The following is a 20,729-nucleotide window of genomic DNA, read 5'->3' on the forward strand; positions in this document are numbered from 1 at the left end:
GGAAGTTAGCACCATGGCCAGAACCAAGCAAACCGCTCGTAAATCCACCGGTGGCAAAGCCCCCAGGAAGCAGCTCGCCACCAAGGCTGCCCGTAAAAGCGCCCCGGCCACCGGCGGCGTGAAGAAGCCTCACCGCTACAGGCCCGGCACCGTGGCTCTGAGGGAGATCCGTCGTTACCAGAAGTCCACCGAGCTGCTGATCCGCAAGCTGCCCTTCCAGCGCCTGGTGAGAGAAATCGCCCAGGATTTCAAGACCGACCTGCGCTTCCAGAGCTCTGCTGTGATGGCCCTGCAGGAGGCTAGCGAGGCTTATCTGGTCGGTCTGTTCGAGGACACCAACCTGTGCGCCATCCACGCCAAGAGGGTCACCATCATGCCCAAAGACATCCAGCTGGCCCGCCGTATCCGTGGAGAGCGCGCCTAAGATGACCACCCTGATCCAACAGTAGATCTACCCCAAAGGCTCTTTTAAGAGCCACCTCAATATTCCTTCAGAGGCGTGTTTCCATTTCCGTGTAGCCCATGAATCTTCATAGGTCGTACCAGTCCCGTCACCAGGGCCCAGTCTTAGGGTGGGCCAATGAACTGCATGGGGGGCACAATTATTATTAACTATTTTATATAATCCGATATGCTATGGTATTCGTCATGCAACACTGACATGCATAGTAGGTTGCAGAGGCTAAATTGGACACGTAGCCTACCGATGAAGACTAGACCTAAAATTATGAGAATGCAGCAAATAACATAACAATAAACACAGGCGAAGCTGGTTTATTACAAGGCCTTGTCGATAGGGATGCTCCGATCTGGATTTTTGGGGCCGATACCGATCACCGATTTTTTTCCTCAAGATCAACCGATACCGATACCGATTTTTTTTTTAATACATAACTGTAGGCCTACTGACTGGATAGCCTACATATTTTTTGCTTTTTAGACAAAAGTTTTGATCCATTAGGCACCAAGCAAACGCAGACCCATTTTTATGGCATAGTAAAGGTCTGGCCTATCACCCAGTTAGGGCCTTTTGATTGATTGATTGAAAACTTTATTAGAAGATTTGCAGAAGTAGGTACATGAAAGTACATATTACATACAAGGTCAACTAACAGGATAAAAACCCAAGAAAGCCAATGGCTTATTTCAATTGGGGTCCTTCATTCTCAATTCATCGCCTGAAGCCCAAGTCAGTCGATATGGCTGTATAAAAGACATCATAAACGTGGCCTTCATGGTTTACATACTGTTACGTCCTCCTATGTTTTCTGTTCAGTTATCTGTCTTCCCCAGGAAAAAAAAAAAAAAAAGGAAAAAAAAGATCGTTTTTTGCGATCGGCCATTTTTGCCGATCACCGATCGAGTCATTTGGAGTGAAATCGGCCGATTTAAATCGGTGGCCGATAAATCGGAGCATCCCTACTTGTCGACCCGAGTAGGCCTAAGCTAAAATTATTTGAATGCAAGTTACTTTATAGCGTGGAGAGGCCAAGTTGTGCATTACAATGCGCACAGGTCAATAATTGGCACCAACCCGGCACACTTACAAGAACAAGAATTAAATAAATGCCAGGGATAGCCTACGTAACTAAAATTAGGAGACTGGCACGCAATCAGTGCACTTCCAAAAGGGATACAGTATGACCGACCGATCGTCTGATCATCACATTAAAACCACCCATCTACAGCAAATAGGATCAGCCAGATCCTCATCATTGAACACGTTATACACAAAGCACATTAAATATAGCATAACCGTGCAAACAGCTCATCTCTCCAGTTGAAAAAGCTGTCGAGAATACAACTAGCAAAACATCACCACGGCGTACACACACACCCGGCTCAGAAAAGAAGGAGGCGGCGTTTTTCAGTGCTGAATCTCCTCATCAGTAAGTCCTTCCACTCAGTGGAGCCCCTAGACTTTTGGGGGCCCTAAGCAAACAACATTACCCAGTGAACAATTTTACGTTGATTAGACGTCTAAACAACGTCTAAATGGCCCTTAGACGTCTAGGCGAAATCGAGGCTAAATACCCGCCAAATTGGAAATTTAAAAAACGTCTATGTTTAGACGTTGAAATGCCGTTGAAACATAGACGTTGTTTCAATTTCCAATTTAGCCTAAATTTAGCTTAATTATAACCTAGACATTGAAACACCGGTGTTTAAACGTCTAGGCTAAAACAAAGCCAAATGGAGGTGAAATTGAAACGACTGTTTCTATAGGCATTTCAACGGCAGACTATATATAGCTGTTGAAATGCAGTTTAAACAGACGTTTCAATTTCCAATTTCACATCAATTTAGCTTTGTTATAGCCTAGACGTTTAAACACTTAGTATAAGTAGACAAATACAATTTTCATGAGTAATAAGTAAATATAAATAAGGAAATATGAATAGGAACATGTATTTATTTAGGGAACTAGTAAATACGAAATAAAAATAAGGAAAAAAGAATATTACATATTAACAATGTTGATTGTTGTGGAACATTTAACAACATAATAACAACATATTTAATAACATAATAACAATTAAATAGGAACATTTAACTACCTAGTAAACATTTAACTAGTAAACACAAAATAAAAATAAGGAAAAAAGAATATTAAATAATAACAATGTTGATTGTTGTGGAACATTTAACAACATATTTACAACATTTTTAATAACATAACAATTAAATAGGAACATTTAACAACATAATAGTTTTTATTGACAGTTATGAGACAACATTTAGGTTGTCTTCTGTCTGTAGCCAGCACCGCCCATTCTGCCTGGGGCCTGCTTCAGGTGATCTCCGATGCTCGCCCTTGCCTCCACCTCTGTGACCTTTTTTAGTTTCATGACAGCCTCTGTAATTAAATAAAGCAAAATAAAAGTTATTTTCACAGAAGAATCCCATTTAAAACTTTAAAAAGCAAGAGTAAAGAGACAGATAAATTGTGGATTGCCTACTATGTGCCAAAGAAAATGTAATATGCTTGAATGTCTGGTGCCCTGTAGCTCTTGTTCCTATAGTGAGCAAATGTTTGACACTCGCCACAAAATAATCTGTAGTGTGCTTACCACCCATCCTAGACCCCCGTGTATGGATAGTAGAGTTGAAGCCGTTGCTATAGACAACAAACCTTTAGTGCACACCTTTTTGATCATGTCAAGTTAGCTGATGACTGTGCAGGCCTGATCAACAACAACATGGCGGCCTACAGTACAGAGGATAAGTTAACCACCTAGTATAATGCTGCCTGGAAAATTACCTCAGCATCGACAAGACCAAGGAGCCGATTGTGGACTATAGAAAGGGTAGCAAGAGGAAGAGAAGAAAAAAGCCCCACCCCTTGCAGATACAATGCTTCTTGCCCAGTTATCGGTTCCAACCTACCCAATATGACACGGTACAGGGCAGTCTGCCCAAAGGCCCTCTTGTTCCGCGGCCCCCCACCACTGATGTTGAAAAGGGACATCAGGCTATTTGTCATGCATCTGTAAGAGAGAGGAGGAAAAGCCGTTACATGACTAATGTGCATTATGGGTGAAATTATGTTATACATGAAGTCAACCTGCGTCTTTGTTCATGCATTTAAATACCTGTCCATCATCTTGTTTGTGCAGTCCCTTGCACTTTTCCCTCCGATCCTCATCACGGAGGTCTGTGTGGAATTTTTTTTACAAATCATGTACAATCATTTCAACCCTTTGAAGTTTAAATATTTTGCCATCTCCATTGAACTCATTTTCAGGTGTATTATACATTGAACTCATTTTCGTGTATATTACATTTTTGGGGGTTTAAATTTGTCGCGGTAAATGCAGCCGTAAACTTTTATTTTAAATTATCACCATGCTTTGTCGGAAATGTTCCTTCTTCAGCTCCTCCTCCTGCTCTGTGAACTCTGTTTCTGTCCCCAGCTGTCGCAGTGAAAATGTTTGCCCTGGCTCTCTCCTCCTCACCTCGTCCAAAATTTCGAGGAGTAGGCCCACAACTCTCTTCTGGAATGCTGATGTAAATCACAATGTAATAAGTTAAACAAAGTGAAAACATTCCGTGCTTAAGCAAACCGCAAAGATCTCACAAATATAACCATTTCTGACTGAGGCAATGGAAGGAGCTTCTTCTTTTGTATTTTCACATACTTAACAGGACTGAAGTCAAATAACATGAAATGTTACTAGCTTCAATTGGAATTCTTACTGTTCTCTGAGACTGGGTGTTTGTCTTTAGGTCCTGTTGAGATAGAGAGCATACGAACAAGTTTGCTAAATCAGTTTGGAGCAGAAGAAAAAAATCACAAACATGCAGATAATGGTGAGATGCATTTGAATACATACGTTTAGGGGGAGTCCGGCTTTTCTGGGGTGTACCAACAACAACATGTACCAACAACAACATGATTTGAACACGAACCTCTAGGAGTCCTGGTCTGTGCTGGTGGAGAGTCACAGAGGGCCACTATTGAAATGAGAATGAAACATGTTAGTGATACAGGTCACTAATACAGACCTGTAAGCTTCTTACTATCAAAAGGAAGTACCATTGGAGCTCTGTGCCCTCTGTGGAGTCAGGCGTTTCTTGGACAAGCCTGAAACATAGAATGATTTGTATTCAACTGTTAAGGGTCGCTCTAGACCTCATCTGTGTCAAAACATCAACAATAACTAAGACATGCTGTGACAACGTGATTTGAACACGAACCTCTAGGAGTCCTGGTCTGTGCTGGTGAAGAAATGAGGGCCCTGGACCTTGATATTTGACTCAGCCTTCTATGTGTCAAGCCTGAAACATAGAATCATTTGTATTCAACTTCAATGGGTTGCTTTTGACTTCATCTGTGTCAAAACAACAACAACAACAACAACAACAACAACAACATGATTTGAACACGAACCTCTAGGAGTCCTGGTCTGTGCTGGTGGAGAGTCAGAGAGGGCCACTATTGAAATGAGAATGAAACATGTTAGTGATACAGGTCACTAATACAGACCTGTAAGCTTCTTACTATCAAAAGGAAGTACCATTGGAGCTCTGTGCCCTCTGTGGAGTCAGGCGTTTCTTGGACAAGCCTGAAACATAGAATGATTTGTATTCAACTGTTAAGGGTCGCTCTAGACCTCATCTGTGTCAAAACATCAACAATAACTAAGACATGCTGTGACAACGTGATTTGAACACAAACCTCTAGGAGTCCTGGTCTGTGCTGGTGAAGAAATGAGGGCCCTGGACCTTGATATTTGACTCAGCCTTCTACGGGTCAAGTCTGAAACATAGAATCATTTCTATTCAACTCCAAGGGGTTGCTATTGACTTCATCCTTGTACGGTAAACTTAAGAATAAGTCGGACATGTGCTGTGACAACTGTTGACAATGTGATTTGAAAACGAACCTTTAGTATTTCTTGCTTGTGCTGTTACATTTTTATGTTTCATCAGCACAAAAGAAAAGTAATAATCCTCAAGCTTTGTCACCAAAAGCTTGAGGATTATGACTTTTCTTTTGTGCTGATGAAACAAAAATAATGTATGTAATGTATGTAAAAAAATAATGTATGTAATGTAATGTCTATGACATACTACCGGTGCTTCATTACTACCTTCGCATAATACATCAAAATCTGTAATGTAATTTGCCATTACCTTTAAATGGCATTTCTCTGACAGGAGTGGACGTTCGGGGGTCTTGAGACACTGGGACTATTTCAACAAGAAAGGTGTTATGAGTCTTTGCAGCTCCATGACAGACCTTACCATATTCTCATGTAACAACAACATTAACATTTTTTATAATACCTGGTGTGGATGAGTGTGGAGTTGGTAACAAAGTAGAATCTTCATCAGCTTTTCAAAGCGAAAAACAAAACAAAAATAAATCACATGATCCCATATATTCAAGTTAGTTTCACTAAGAATAAATAGTAGAGGAGGAAAGTTAGACCAGTTATATATTTAGAATACTAACTCATTACTTACATTCACCATTCTCAGGCAGGGTGTAGAGGTTCTGAAAAACTGTAAAATAAACTAAAACATTAAAACCTGCTTTCTTTGAAGTAAATGTCAGTTCAACACAATATGGAACACAATACGGAAAATGAAGATGGGTGGACTAACATTGTGGCTAGCCTACTTAACATCAAGACCGCCCGCAATCTATGGACTTTCAAGACTCAAATCCAACTATTGCTGTAAAAAAAGGCTATTGAGACGTCCTCATGCTTTATTTAGTTTGGACATTTGTCTTTGTCTTAAATGTGTGCTGTAACAAATGTTGGTTGTCCCCTATTCTATTGTCCTTACGCTCTACTCTATGACTATGAGGCTGGGAAGACAAATCGGCAACACACTACATGAACTGAATTGAGATTATATAGAAAAATAGTCATAGTACCTGGTGTTGATGACTGCAGAGGAGAGTCTATAATTGTAGTCATCAGTGGCTTTTGAAACAAAGATCAAAGCACATGAACAAAACTTCCCAATGGAATTTGTAATGGCTTTAGCACGGTTTGAGTCTGCAGGAATGGGTTGTTTAAATGACATTTGGAGAAGTTGTTGAGCTACCTTTTTCTTGCTCCCCGGTCAACACACCAGGGTGATGTCGAGTCAGTGAGTACGTCACAGATCATTTTTTTCTCTCGCAGGGCTCAGGGTATCAGATTTCAGGGTATCAGGTTGCACACAGCTTCATGGCAACTCTACGTCGTGATTTACAAGAGACATTAACTAATATTAAGTAATGTTATTACTTGATTACATTTTGCTATTGTTCCGCAGGTACACATGCGTTCCGAACTGTGGAGGGTGGATTATCCGTGATCCGTTACACCCCTATCAATAACCCTTAAAATCAATAACTTAAAATAAAAAAAACACTGAAATTAAATGCCCACAATGAATCTCACAACCACAAATGTTACACATACCATTGTAAAATATATATGTATTTATAAATAAATGAATAAATTCTCATATCAACACCCACTTTCATCAAATAAAAAGTTCGTTTGGGATGAGATCGCCTGTCTGATCTGCTCTCCTGTCACTCAATTTGCAAGTGCAACAGTGGCTCTCAGTCAGTAAAAAACAATGGTGCCATTTCACTGACAAGAGTAAAGAGAAGGAGAAATGGCTCAAGTTTACAGGTTACCTCAATGTTTAGGTACCTATTAAGCATTGGGTTTAAACCCGAAATTTTAGGCTACCTAATAGGCGCACTTTCACTTGCGTTCATTGCAAATCGGCAGCAGCTAGCCAGCACTATTTGCCTGCAGTTAGACAAACCAAGGCCATAGCCTGTAACGTTAGCTAGCTCCACGCGGCCAATGGCGATTCCTAGAGTAGCCCTAACTTAAGCTTCCAATTCACCCAAAGCTGGTTAAACTCATAGCAATGACATTACGTTCTTTTCTGCAGTGTTTAACAAACAATCAAGTAACGTTATCTAAAACTCTAAAAACGTATCTAAAAATCTAGATAACGTTAACGTAGCTTTGTGTCAACCGCTTAGCTAGTTTCATTTACGTTCTTCGACAGCATGGTTTGTACAACGTAAAAACAACATATTTTTGTACTCACCCGCAAATACCCCTTCAAATACCCAGTTAATGAATTTGTACAAACCTTCGTGGTGAAAGGACAGGGTTTTCGACTTGCTTCACTGAAAATGTGATGTTTTCGCTGGTGAAACTGCTATGTGACCTTCCGCGGCGAGGATTAGAGGTGTGTGGAGAGGTGTGTGGTGCGATGACGTATGGTAAGAGCGACGCTTCATTGAACTGCTCTGCTCAAGTAATACTTTATTATTCATTAAGTGATGGTAAAAATGCCAGCACATGGATATATATAAATATATATCATCCCATAAGTGGGTAAAATGTATAAAAATAAGAAATTAAAGAAATGAAATAAAATCATCAAGTAATTTAAAAGTCATACTAGGCCACCTCAGTCCCTCCCCCTTTTGTCCTTTCTGGCTCATTCATTGGCTAACAGAGGCAGAATGGGGACGAGTGATTGGCCCTCAGACCTGTCAGGTATTTCTGTGCTTCATAATGAGCAGGAGGTGTATTGGGACTACCTGACATTTATTTATAATGAGTACATTGTAATTAACACAAAATGTTAAGAGATGTTAACTCCAAAATAAGATTTTGCTGGTCTGGAAAGGAGAAAGCTCAGCTGGAGGGAGCTCTGGGGAATGGAGGCAAGCAACATCAGCTTCATCATCAGAGCTACCTATGATGTGCTCCCATCTCCAAAAAACCTTCACCAGTGGTATGGTGAGGACCCAACCTGTGCCCTCTGCCCAACTCCAGCGACTCTCAAACACATCTTGTCCGGTTGTAAGACCAGCCTCACACAAGGCCGCTACACCTGGAGGCACAACCAGGTCCTCAAGAGCCTGGCAGCAGCTCTTGAGAGCAAGAGGAATACCACCAACTCCTTGCCCTTGAAAGCAACCAATTCCATCACGGCACCAGCATTCATCCGAGAGGGACAGAAAAAGTCCAACCATCCTCCAACCAAACCAGAAGCTGGACAGCTAGCCATGGCCCGGGATTGGAAGATGCTAGTGAATAAATGAATAAAATGTTTAAAATGTTTAAAATGTTTAAAATGTTTAAAATGTTTAAAACAAGCACATTTATTCAATTAAAAGCTTCACACACCAAAGCCACGTGTCATTATCACTCTGCCTGTCAAACGTGCGTGTGTGGATGTATCAACTCGTCTGGGACGTATTCTGACAGTTTAGAGGGGTTTAATAACGGTTTTAATGCATTTGAGATAAGTAGAAAATATGTTTAGACACAGACCGCATTTATCTGGGTTAAAGGACAGCGACGTATAGACGCAATTTAAACCACCACTTCCGCATGAATAACTATGCTGGACTACATGGAATCTCAGAATAAATGACGGTCTGGTATATATTTTGACAATCTACAGGCGTTTAGGGTATTAATTTAAACTCAACGTGCTGCTAGACTAAAACAGGTTTAGACACAGACCGCATTTATCTGGGTTAAAGGACAGCGATGTATAGACGCAATTTAAACCACCACTTCCGCATGAATAACTATGCTAGACTACATGGAATCTCATACTACATGACGTCTGGGACGTATTCTGACAGTTTAGAGGGGTTTAATAACGGTTTTCATGCATTTAAGATAAGTAGAAAATATAGCCGTAATATAGCTGGTCTATATTTGGTTTATATTCTAGACGCGAGGTTGAAAAGACGTCTATTGCTCACTGGGTATGGAGGCCTCTGGTAAGGGTCTTAGGCGGGTGACGATGTGGACATTTTTAAATGTATTTATTTCCCTGACACTAAAATATAATACGGTTTTACGAAGTTCGCGCATATGCGCGCGCTCGTGTGTGTGTAAGTAAAAAAAACTGTCTGAAAGACTAGCGTCTCTTTTACAAAGGAGCCCTGGCCAAGACAGCCACAATACAACAATTACATTTGACATAATAAAAGCACATAAAAACATGCAAAGCACATGACATAAAAACAGTAAAAACAGTACATGACCACAGGTACAGTAGCACACCTAGTACACATTGCGACATACTGGACCACAAGTAGCATACAAATTACATGCAACATGGAGCATGTAAATGATGCATGTAAATGCATGTAAATGATGGATCTTATCATGAATCATTTTTAAAGGCTTTAATATAGGCTACATGATGTATTAACTATTTATATTTTGTACCCAGATGTCAAATAAATACGTAACAAATGAATAGTTAACTTAAAAAAAAAAACTGCCCCGCTGAACCAATGAGAAGGACGGGGGGGCGGTGCTTCCCATCGGTCCGGCCTATCAGTGTCCTAGATTTGCCGCTCGCTCCGGGCGGCACATAGAATCCGTTCTATGGATAAAGGTCTCCAGACGTTTGGAGCGAGAGCAAAGCGGAAGTGGAAACGGCTGGCACCGCGAGACTAGCCAGCTATCAAAAAACTACAATTCAGCAGAGCAATTGCGCGTCATCTCCCTGTCATCAGAATGATCACGCCCCTTTTTGGGTGATAGAAGGGGAGAAGTTTGACTGGCGGTCAATGGGAATTTCTGGTCTTCGCTACTTTAATCCGATAAAATAAGAAAACCGTAGTGCTTTTTAGATATTAGGAGCCCAAATCCGATGGCCAGTTAGGCAAACTATATTATAGTGTCGTTGCCGATCAATGATCGACGTCGCTATATAGAGAAAATAATGAAATAGGGGTTGATTCATCAGAGCAGTCATACGTCATCTCCCTGTCATCAGGGATTTGTAGTTCTTCATTTGATTTGCCGTGTAAATCCCCAGACTGCCCAAATCCGATTGCCAGTCAGGCAAACAATTATATAGTGTCGTTGCCGATCAATGATCGACGTCGTTATATGGAGAACATTTATGAAATAGGCAATGAATGTGTGTCCTTTCAGTCTGCCTCCATGAACCACCCGACCCAAAGGCCTGAGGTGTTGTAGGAGGTATGAATATGATTTAGGGGGTATTTAGTATAACAGGCTAATGGGTTTATTGTGAGTTTACTTTGATTGTTTGTTTATTGCCTAGATCACCGTATTGAGAAGTCATATGGTTATGGGGGGTGATATTGCAAGGTAATTTAAGCACCTGCGCACCTTGCATGGTGGTAGTGGAGAGAGAGGGGAGCGATGTATTTTTGTTGACTGCATTATACGCATATTCTATACGCATTGTTTGTTATTTTTCTGGTTTTGATCGCTTATGGATTATTTTTGTACTTCGCCAAGTTTGACTGTTCTATTCAATAAATGTCTAATGTGACAATTGCCCTCCTCCACCGGCCCTAGTTTTGGATCTAGCTTGCTGTTCATTATTTTCATGATAAAGCGTCATAACATCTTCATATACACCATACAGTAGACACTGAACAGTAGACATAAGACATGTTCATAAATGTTTATCTTATATGTGTATATGTTTGTGAATATGTGAATATGTTTTCTGTTTTTTTGCACCTTCGGAAGAGCCACTACAATTTCATTGTATAGGCAACTGTACAACGACAATAAAGTATATTCTATTCTATTCTATACAGGATAAATACTGATTAACAGTAGGCTACTTTGGCAAATGCCCATTGAACAGATTTATTTATTATCCTATCTTAAGAAAACTAATGTAACACTCCCATCTGGAAAAAAAAAAATGTGGAAAAAAAAATGTGGGAAAAAAAAATTTGGGGAAAAAAATTTGGAGGCCCTTTTTGTTTGGTGGCCCCAAGCAATTGCCTTGGTTGCCTCTATGGACGGGGCGCCTCTGCTTCCACTCATCCTTGAACTTGTGGGTGAGGTCCTTTTCGAAGGCAAGCTGAATCAGTTGAGCCTTGCGCTTGTGCAACATGCTGCGCCAATGCTCAGAGAAAACATTTTTAAGTGTTGAAAAATACTTTTCACAAGTCGCGGTAGACGCTCCCAAAGTTAGGGCGAGTGTATAAGCTTGGATGACAGTTGGCATGGCCTGGAGTGCTGAGTGGAATGTATACTGAGAATATTGGCTATTGTCCATTGTCCATCTTTGGGGGGAAACGAGGTGTCCTCCATCTTCTTTACCAGGAACCCACCACGAGCCACAGCATATTCAGATTCAACCACTTCAGTTCGAGCTAATCTTAGGAGAGGAGTGACCTTCGATGGATCCATGAAATCCTCGGCCTCTGGGTTTAAAGCAGCCAGCGCACCAATGAGCTTGCAGCTGCGCTCTCCAAAACGCGCATCCATCTCTCCTTGCACAGCATCAATAACACTGTAAAACACTCTCAGGAACTCTGTCTTTTCGCCAGTGTCCCTCTGTGACTGTCCAACCGTTCCTTCAACTACAAATGCACCAAAGCTCTTGTTAATTGTGCGTCTTCTCTTAGTTGGACAGCTGGGACCAGCCTCGTCAGTGGCTGAGGCTGGAGGAGAGCAGAGGTCCCAGAGCGCAGTAAACTCATCCTCTGTGCGCAGTGATTTTATGCATTCAGATGCACTGTTCACAAGAGTAACCGCAGTGAACAGGTCCATGTTCTCGCTTTGTATCAGTCTGTTTGGTGGCTCGAAAAGTAACAAAACTTTCATCGGGGGGCTAGCAAGGCTAGTAGTAGCCCCCTAGCCCTAACAGTTGGTGTTTTTTATTGGTTTTTATAAAAACACAACACCGTATATACAATCAATTAATCAAACAATCAGACATTTAAGACATTACATTCAACAACAACCAACATTAAACTAACTAAAGTGCTCAGTGTTCAGTATATTGTCCAGTGTAGTGTAATGTTCAGTGTTCAGTGTTCAGTGTCCAGGTTCCAGTGTCGGTAGGAGGCAGGGGTAAAAAACCTGTTCGCTGTGCATCCGGGAAAAAAATTCCCCTGCAGCCCTCTAGTTGTAGAGCGACTACTATCCAGTTTGCCCACCAGTGCAAAGCCGTGGCTCCCCCACCTCCCTCCCCCGAGGGACCCCACACACCCGACTCACCCGACCCGCCCCACCACCGGCGCATCCGGCCCAGCCCACCAGGCTCAGACTCCTGTAGCCCTTCACGAGGCTAGCCGGACCAGGCGCCCCAGCGGCGGAGCAGATCGAGCACGCAGGCCGACCGGAGGCCCCTGAGGAGAGGCCCAGAGAGCTCGGCGCATGGCAGGCAAGCAGAGGCGAAAAACCTGTACACAGCTTATCCAGGGAAAAAGCTCCCTGGCTCTTCTCAGCTTGTTCCGGGCTGGGGGTTGGGGGTTGGCGGGTAGGGGACTGGGCCTGTAGCTGGGGGCCTGGAGTTGGGGGGGGGGGGCCCGGAACAGGGGGTTTGGGGTCGCTGAGTTGGAACCTGGGGTTGGTGCTGGGGTGACGTGGTGGTTCCCGCCGGTCTCTGCTCCTGGATCTGGAAGCCTGGGTAGGTGTCAGAGCTGGATATGACATGTGCCTGAAAAGATACAGGAGTGAGAGAAGGGAGGTGTGCATGGTTTGTGTAGTGTGCATTTTGGTGTCAGGCGGGTGATCAGTACTTCCCTGTGACCCAGTGGTGTTGGTCATCCTGGTGCTGGTGGTGCTGGCAGAGACGGCTGGTTCGGCTGTGGGTTGTGTGTGGTGATATTCTGGTGAGGGTAGGAAGTGGGTCAGTGCTGTGTACATGTGTAGGTGGTGGAAGGTGCAGTAAACTTCCCTGTTGGTGTTGTGCGCTGCTCCTCTCCTGGTCCTTGTGATGGTGATACTGCTGACCAGGGCTTGTGCTGGAACGGTGGTGAAGGTGATAGTGCAGGAACTGGTGGTGTAGTGAGGTAGGCCCGGGGTGGGGGGGGGTTGGGCGATGCGGCGCGGCATGGGGGGGGGGTTTAGAGGATGACGTCCTTCCATCTCTCCACCCCCCACACCGCTCTTGCTTGATCCGGGTTATTTTTAAAGTCAACAATAGCATGGTCCCTGAGGCAGAGGGTGATTCTCCTCCTCAGGGTTGTCAGGTGGACGCTCTGTTTCTGATAGACCCTGATGTTCCTCGTCTCCCAGAGTACCTGCTTGACGGCGCTGATGATCCTCCACTGTTGTTGTAGTTGGGGGGTTGTGCACCCCCCGGGAGGACCATACAGGATGTTCTCGCTCGTCAAGCGGGGCAGGGTCAGCAGGCTGTTTAGGGAGACAGAGGGAACAAACAGGGCCCAGACCCGCCTGGCCACGGAGCACTCACAGAACAGGTGGTTAATGTGTTCTGTGTCCGTGCATCCGTGGGGGCATTTCTCAGTCGTTGCGATGTGCCGCCTATGCAAGAATTCCCTAGTGGGGAGACAACCATGAGCAGCCATCCAGGCAATGTCTTTTTGTTTATTGTTAGTACATTTATGATTAATGTTTTTCCATACCTGTTTGGAGTCCACGGCTGTGCTGGCCTTGGGGTGAGTAATGGTTTCCTTCGACCTTATGAAGGTCATAATGTCTTTGTATTTCCATGAGGCCAGCCCAGCCGCGGACAATCCTGTCTTGAAGGCAAAGTCCCTCCATATCTTGTAGACTGGAGGGGGGTCCCAGCTGTAGGGCACAGTGTGATTTATTGATGCGGTCACCCTGAGTGTCCGGAGGATGGGTGTGGCATAGTATATTTCAAAGAACCTGGCTTTCCTATCTTTGTTGTTGATGTTGTTGATGAGGTTGGAGAGTCCCTGTGCCCTAATGATGTTTAGGATGTCTGGGACCCCTTTCCCCCCATTCTCCACTGTTTTGTACAGGGTGGTGCGTTTTAGTTTTTCCATCTGGCTCCCCCAGACAAAGGTAAACATGATCCTTTCGATGGTTTTGGATACTGCTCTGTCTGGGGGAAACACCCTGCCCAGGTAAAGGAGAATGGGAAGAACAATAGCCTTCAGGACCAGGATCTTGCCTGTCATTGTGAGAGGCCGTGCACTCCACTCACAGATCTTCTTTTGGACCTGGCGGATGGTCTCCTTCCAGCTGCCGGAGGCTCCTCCATCTTTCTGGTAGGTGATCCCCAGCAGCTTAATGTTTTCCGTCTTTACAGGGAAGGAGGTTGCCAGGTTCTCCTGCCAGTGCTGCGACAGAAACAGCTCACACTTACCCCTATTGATCAGGGCGCCAGTGGCTGCACAGTAGTCCTCCACCACTTTCGTTGCTGTGGAAATGGAGCGACTATCTGTGCCGACGATGGTAATGTCGTCCATGTACGCCACCACCTTGAGCCTCTCCCCCCGGGCCCCTGGTAGAGGGTAGCCCATGATGTTGGGGGAGCTCCTGATCTTCCGTAGGAACGGCTCCAGGTAGATGACGTACAGTAGAGGGGCCAAGGGGCATCCCTGCCGTACTCCAGCTTTGATGGGGAAGGGGTCTGTCAACTGGTTGTTGATCCGAACTCTGCTCGTGATGTTGTTGTAGCAGAGTTCGGTCCAGTTGAGCAGGTGCTGGGGGAAGTTCATGCCCCTCAGCACCCTCTGCAGGAAACCATGGCTAACCCTGTCAAAGGCCTTCTCCTGATCCAGGCTGAGAAGGCCTAAAGGGGACCTCCGCTCCTGGGAGTGCAGGATGAGGTCTCTCACCAGGAGCAGGTTGTCGTTGATGGACCTACCGGGGACGCTACAGGTTTGGTCAGGGGCTATAACTGAGGGGAGGAGGGTTTGAAACCGTTGGGTGAGGGCTTTTGTCATAATTTTATAGTCCACTGGGAGGAGATTGATGGGGCGCCAGTTCCGGAGGTCCTTGAGGTCCCCTTTCTTGGGGATCAGTGTGACCGTACTCTGTCTCATTGACTCTCCAAGCCTCCCTTCCCTGTAGACGGCTTTGAAGACCTCCGCCAAGTCCTCCTTGAGGAGATCCCAGAGAGTCTTGTAGAACTCTGCTGGGATCCCATCCGGTCCAGGGGCCTTGTGTGTATTCAAGGAGTGCACGGCCCGGGTGAGCTCCTCCGTGGTCAGCTCTGGGTTCTCACTCTCACCACCCTCGGGGACCCGGTCCAGACCATCCAGGAAGGTGGCCATGAGAGTCTCGTCGGTTGTCTTGATGTTGTAGAGACTCTCGTAGAACTCTCTTGCCACCCCCGGGATGTTGCCTCTGTCTGACACGGTGTCCCCATTGGTGTCGTATAGGGACAGGATAGGCTTGTGTTTTGACCGTGCCTTGCGGAAGAAGTGGCGTGTGCATTTCTCCTCCTCCTCCAGGCCCTGGAGTTTTTCCCTGAACTGTTTCTTTTGTTGTTGCTCCCGGTAGAGGGTGGCAAGGTGTTGTTTGGTCTCAGCCAGTTCTCGGGCCACATCCAGACCACCCAGTTGTAGGAGACTTAGGCGTTGGAGGGCCGCGTTGTGGTGTTGAAACCTGGCCCTCTGTTCTGCCGCTTTCCTCCTTCCGACTGACCCGAAGTAGCCCTTTGTCCTGGCCTTAACCATCTCCCACCACTCTATCGGGGAGTCGAACAGTTCTTTTAGGGTCCTCCACTCCAGGTAGCGCCTGGAGAAGGAATGCACCACTGTTGGGTCCTGAAGGATCGATGTATTCATCCTCCAGGTACCCCTACCCGCTCTTGTTTGGCCATCCCATTCCAGGGACACTGTCAACATCCTGTGGTCCGAGAAGTGGGCCGCCTGGCTGGTCAGGGTTCCCATCCTCAGACCTGGCGAGAGCAAGAACATGTCTATCCTGGAGGAAGAATTCCCGGAGGAACTCACCCTTGTGTGTGTCGGCGGGGAGGTGCCACCGGCGTCTACCAGTTGGAAGTCGTCTATGATGGACTGAAGTTCTGTAGTGGATCGGTCTCTCCTGGGCCTGCTGCGGTCCTCATCCCGGAGGGCACAGTTGAAATCTCCCCCCACTAGGACTGGTGTGGGGATGAGGAGGAGAGACCGAAGTTTCTTGAAAAGGGAGACTCTCTTGGCCACGTTGGTTGGGCCGTACACATTGATGACCCTCAGCGGCGAACCCTGGATCTCTAGGTCCAGAACCAGGATTCGCCCGCTCTCTACAACCTCCCCCTTTTTGGTCTGCAGAAAAGGGTTGGCCACCAAAATGCCGACCCCATCAGCTCTATCAATGTTTGAGCCTGACCAGAGAGAGTCCCCCCGTGTCCATTCCTCCTCCAGGGTGGCGTCCATCTCCTTGAATGGGATGGCGCACTCCTGGAGGATATACATGTCTGACTGATGTTGGGTGATGTACTGGTAGACGACCTCCCGTTTGTCTGGTTGCCGGAGGCTTCTGGTGTTGAGAGATGAGATTGTTATCCTCATGGTTCTTGGATTTGGTTTGTTCCAATTTTTGCTAAACTATTGCACATGAGGTTGAGGCCCTCCAATGGGTCGTTGGGGGCCAGATAGTGTGGTACCTCCCCTTGGCTGCTCATGGTGTGGGGGTTGTCTCCCCTCTGACTGCCTGGTGGCCCCCTCATCTGTGTTGTTGATGAGGTGATTTTCGGTGGCCCGTACGGTCCGGTGAGCATGGACTGGGGGTGGCTGGTGGGCTGTGCAGGGTGAGGAGCATGTGATGACTGGAGAGAGGAAGAGGGTGGGGAGGAGGGTTTGGGGGGGGGAGCCGGCTTACCTGTATGGCGTTGGGGTTTGGGTTCTGGAGTAGTCTTTTTGTCTGGTTTTTTCCGGATTGCCTTTTTTTGTGGTCTTTTGCGTTTTGGTTGAGCCAAGCTCCAGTCATTTTCACTGTCTGATTGGGAGGGGAGGTGGATCTGCGGTGTGCTGCTGGTGGCTATCTCAATAGAGGCCGGCTCCCCCTTCATGGTGTTTTTGCAGGGGGTGGAGGTGGCCATGGGGTTTAGGAGGGGGTGGGTGTTGAGGTTGTCTGTAGGGGGTGCTGGGACGGTTGGTTCCTCTCCTTCTCCTTCTCCGTCGCTCGAGCTCTGATCGTCCCCTCCATCGCTCGGGCGCCGGTCCTCCTCCGTCTCTCCCTTCTCTTCCTCCATGTTGGGTGTGGGTTGGGGTGTGGGTTGGGGTGGGGGTTGGGGTGGGGGTTGGGGTGGGGGTGGGGGTGTGGGTTGGGGTGGGGGTGGGGGTTGGGGTGGTGGTTGGTTGGATTTATAGCCCCGGGCTCTACTTGCATAGGAACTTGGGCAGTCACGGTAAAGATGCCCCTGTCCCCCGCACAGGTTGCAAGGTCTGGTCGTGGTGCACTCCGACGTCGGGTGGTCTTGGCGGCAGATTTTACATACCACGGCCTTGCAGGCCGCTGCCAGATGGCCCAATTGGCCGCAGTTCCTGCAGAGCTTCGGCATACCGTAGTAGTAGACGGAGCCCCTGTTGTTCCCCAGGTTGATGGTGCTGGGGATATGTTGGACTCCGCCTATCCCCTCCGGGTCCGGACGGAGTTGCACCAGCCATTTCTTGGCCCCCGTCCACACTCCGTCTTCATCCAGGACCATCCGGGCCCCCGATTTAAGGGTGGCATGACGGTGTAGCCACACCTCAATATCATATTCCTGAATCACCTCATTGTGGAATTGAATTGTGACCACTTTTGATTCTAAATCCGTTAGTGGGTGGGCTGTAAAACGGTTAAGTGGGGGTTTGTGTTCATTAATCCTATGAAAGGTCCAGAATTCCTCTAACAGTTGGGGGGTTTTAAAGCTAACTTCAAAACATTCATTCGGCCCAGGGGGCTTCACCAGGCAGTTTAGATCAGACGGCACAAAGCCCATACCTCTCTGTAGAACCGCCCTGCTGAATTCCAGGCGGGTCATCGTTGTTACTGGTCTGGCAGTCTTCTGTTGGGGGGCTCCATCCATGGCAGCCTCCTCAGTTGGGTTGAGCGTCAACCTGACGGCGTTGTAGCGCCGCATCGCTCCGGGGTTCATCGTTGGAGTGGGGTGGGGGGGGTGGGGGATCAGGGAGGAAGGAGGGAGAGGAATAGGGTTAGGGGGAGGTTGTAGATAATTTTTTTGGGGGGGGGAATAGGGTACTTGCCGTTAGGTTAGGGGTGTTGTTCCTCTCAGGTCCTCACGGCAGATTTTGGACTCTGGCTTGGGTCTGGAACTGGATTCCCGTCTGGGGACAAAAGAGGGACACCTGAGAGCGAGTGGGGACACCAGGTGGCCAAAGACCTACGGTCTTGAAAGCACTCCCCTGTGTCCCTCTCGCTCCTAGCTTAGATGTTATAGTTGTCCTCCCTCCTGGTCTGGTTGGGGTCCACTGGCTCAGCTGGGTCGGCTGGTGGGTGTTGGGCCCTCTCTCACCTCTGGCGTGCTTGGGAGAGTCGAGGTCTTCGGAAGCTCCTCTCGGGGTCCGGCCTTTCCGCTCTTTTGAGGGGGGCTGCCCAGGGGCCGAACTCGTGCTCCAGTGGCGGGCAGGCCACCTACTGAAAGAGTCGCGGTCTTTGGAAGCTCCTCTCGGGGTCCGGCCTGTCCGCTCTTTGGAGGGGGGCTGCCCAGGGGCCGAACTCGTGCTCCAGTGGCTCCAGTGGCGGGCAGGCCACCTACTGGTCACCTACTGGAAGAGTCGCGGTCTTTGGAAGCTCCTCTCGGGGTCCGGCCTTTCCGCTCTTTGGAGGGGGGCTGCCCAGGGGCCGAACTCGTGCTCCAGTGGCTCCAGTGGCTCCAGTGGCGGGCAGGCCACCTACTGGTCACCTACTGGAAGAGTCGCGGTCTTTGGAAGCTCCTCTCGGGGTCCGGCCTTTCCGCTCTTTGGAGGGGGGCTGCCCAGCGGCCGAACTGCCCCAGTGGTGAAAATGCCACCTACTGGAAGAGTCGCGGGTCTCCGGCAGCTCCTCTCGGATCCCGGCCTGTTCCGCTCAAAGAGGGGGGGTGGGTCGGGGGAGCCACCTCCCAGCAGCGGACAAGCCACCTACTGAGAAGACGTGCTCCCCGACCAAGAATAGAAAAAAAGGAGGGGCATAGAGCCTAGTGAGGAAAAAGGAAAAACCCTAGATTTCTCAAAAAAACACAAAAACCCACACCCCACCGGAGACTAGCTTTAATAGAAGTCTCTAGTAAGGGCGAAAGGCCTGTGCGTTTCCTGAAGAGAAACCAGAGTTTGCTCTTAGCCAAAAGGCCGAGAAGCAATACACGGTGCGATCTGAAGAGAAACCAGAGTGTAGCCCTAACAGTTGGGCTAGTAGGACTTACCTCACTAGTGGTAGCCGTCGGGGTGCTAGTGTCAGGCTGCCCACAGTCGCTAATGCTGGTGCTACGTATGTCCATCGGGGTTGGGTGCAGCTGCTAAAGCTTTATCCATCAAAAAGCGCAGATTTCACTCAACTGCTCAGTGCTCGCCTCACACAACTGAAATGGCGGGAGCAGCAGCGTGCGTAACGTGCAACTTTCAACTTTCAACTTTCAAATGATTGGTTGTCACTAGAATCCCGTCCAACAAAATGAAAAACACACTATTGTTTCTCAATTTTAATGTCTTCATTTAACATAAAATATTTTATTTTATTTTATTTTATTTTTTTTAATATCTGGCTGCCAGTTGGGGGGGGCACCAGCACGTCTGTGGGGGGGCCTGGCCCCCTGAGGCCCGCCCATAGTGACGGGCCTGGGTCGTACTACTTCAGATCAGTAGCCTACGTGGGCGCTGACCGTCGCTCCCCAGTAACTGAAATAAATGTAGGCCAATTCACCATATCGAAACTCTTTAATGTGTGTGAATTCCTTGGCGTGAGAGACAACAAGGTTGAGTCTATTACGTAGGCCACGAAAATACAGGCAAGTTCTATCATTTACTTGTGGTTATGGTGGCGCTCTCTTGGCCAAAATGCGGTACACAGTGGCTGTAGTTCCTAAATGCGTTATTGCTCTATAGAGCGTGTATAAAGTACATATTGTGCTGTTCCAAACCTGCATTTAAATGTACATAGTGAGTTTTGCTGGCGTCTGATTAACAAAGCATGGTGGCCAGCATATTTTCACAAACTATGGTATACATGGACTGATTTATATAGCGCTTTATTTCAAAGGGCGTTACAATGGCCTCTCATTCACCCATTCACACAGCAATGGTGGCAAGCTACCGTGGAAAGCGCCGCCCGCTAATTGGGAGCAATTTGGGGTTCAGTGTCTTTCTTAAAATATAATATAATATAATCTATCTCTGCAATTACAACCTACTGGGTTGTCCCAAGCAACCGCTCCCTCCCGCCTACAACAACCCCGGCACAAACAAAAGCAGGCGATAGCGCGCTCTCCCGGTACACACTGGTCTCAATCACGTCCGCATAGCGGGTATATATTCGCCTCGTCTCGCTCTCTGAAACCACACATTTACTCACACC

General features: G+C 46.9%; 2 protein-coding genes across 2 annotated transcripts in view; both read left to right on the forward strand.

Annotated features, from left to right (window-relative positions):
- LOC308161191 (histone H3.2) overlaps window positions 1–20,729 on the forward strand; it is a gene marked incomplete at its 3' end in the record, with an annotated part of 320,132 nt that overhangs the window by 291,007 nt on the left and 8,396 nt on the right. The window lies entirely within an intron of this gene.
- On the forward strand, window positions 14–424 carry LOC308161192 (histone H3.2; the record flags this gene model as incomplete). The annotated part of the gene is made up of 1 exon (XM_080535173.1): window positions 14–424. One exon carries the CDS (start codon window positions 14–16, stop codon window positions 422–424), a length of 411 nt encoding a protein of 136 aa, XP_080391299.1.

This window comes from Nansenia antarctica (assembly GCF_963989245.1).
Source record: "Nansenia antarctica genome assembly, chromosome: 6".
Classification (NCBI taxonomy): domain Eukaryota; kingdom Metazoa; phylum Chordata; class Actinopteri; order Argentiniformes; family Microstomatidae; genus Nansenia; species Nansenia antarctica.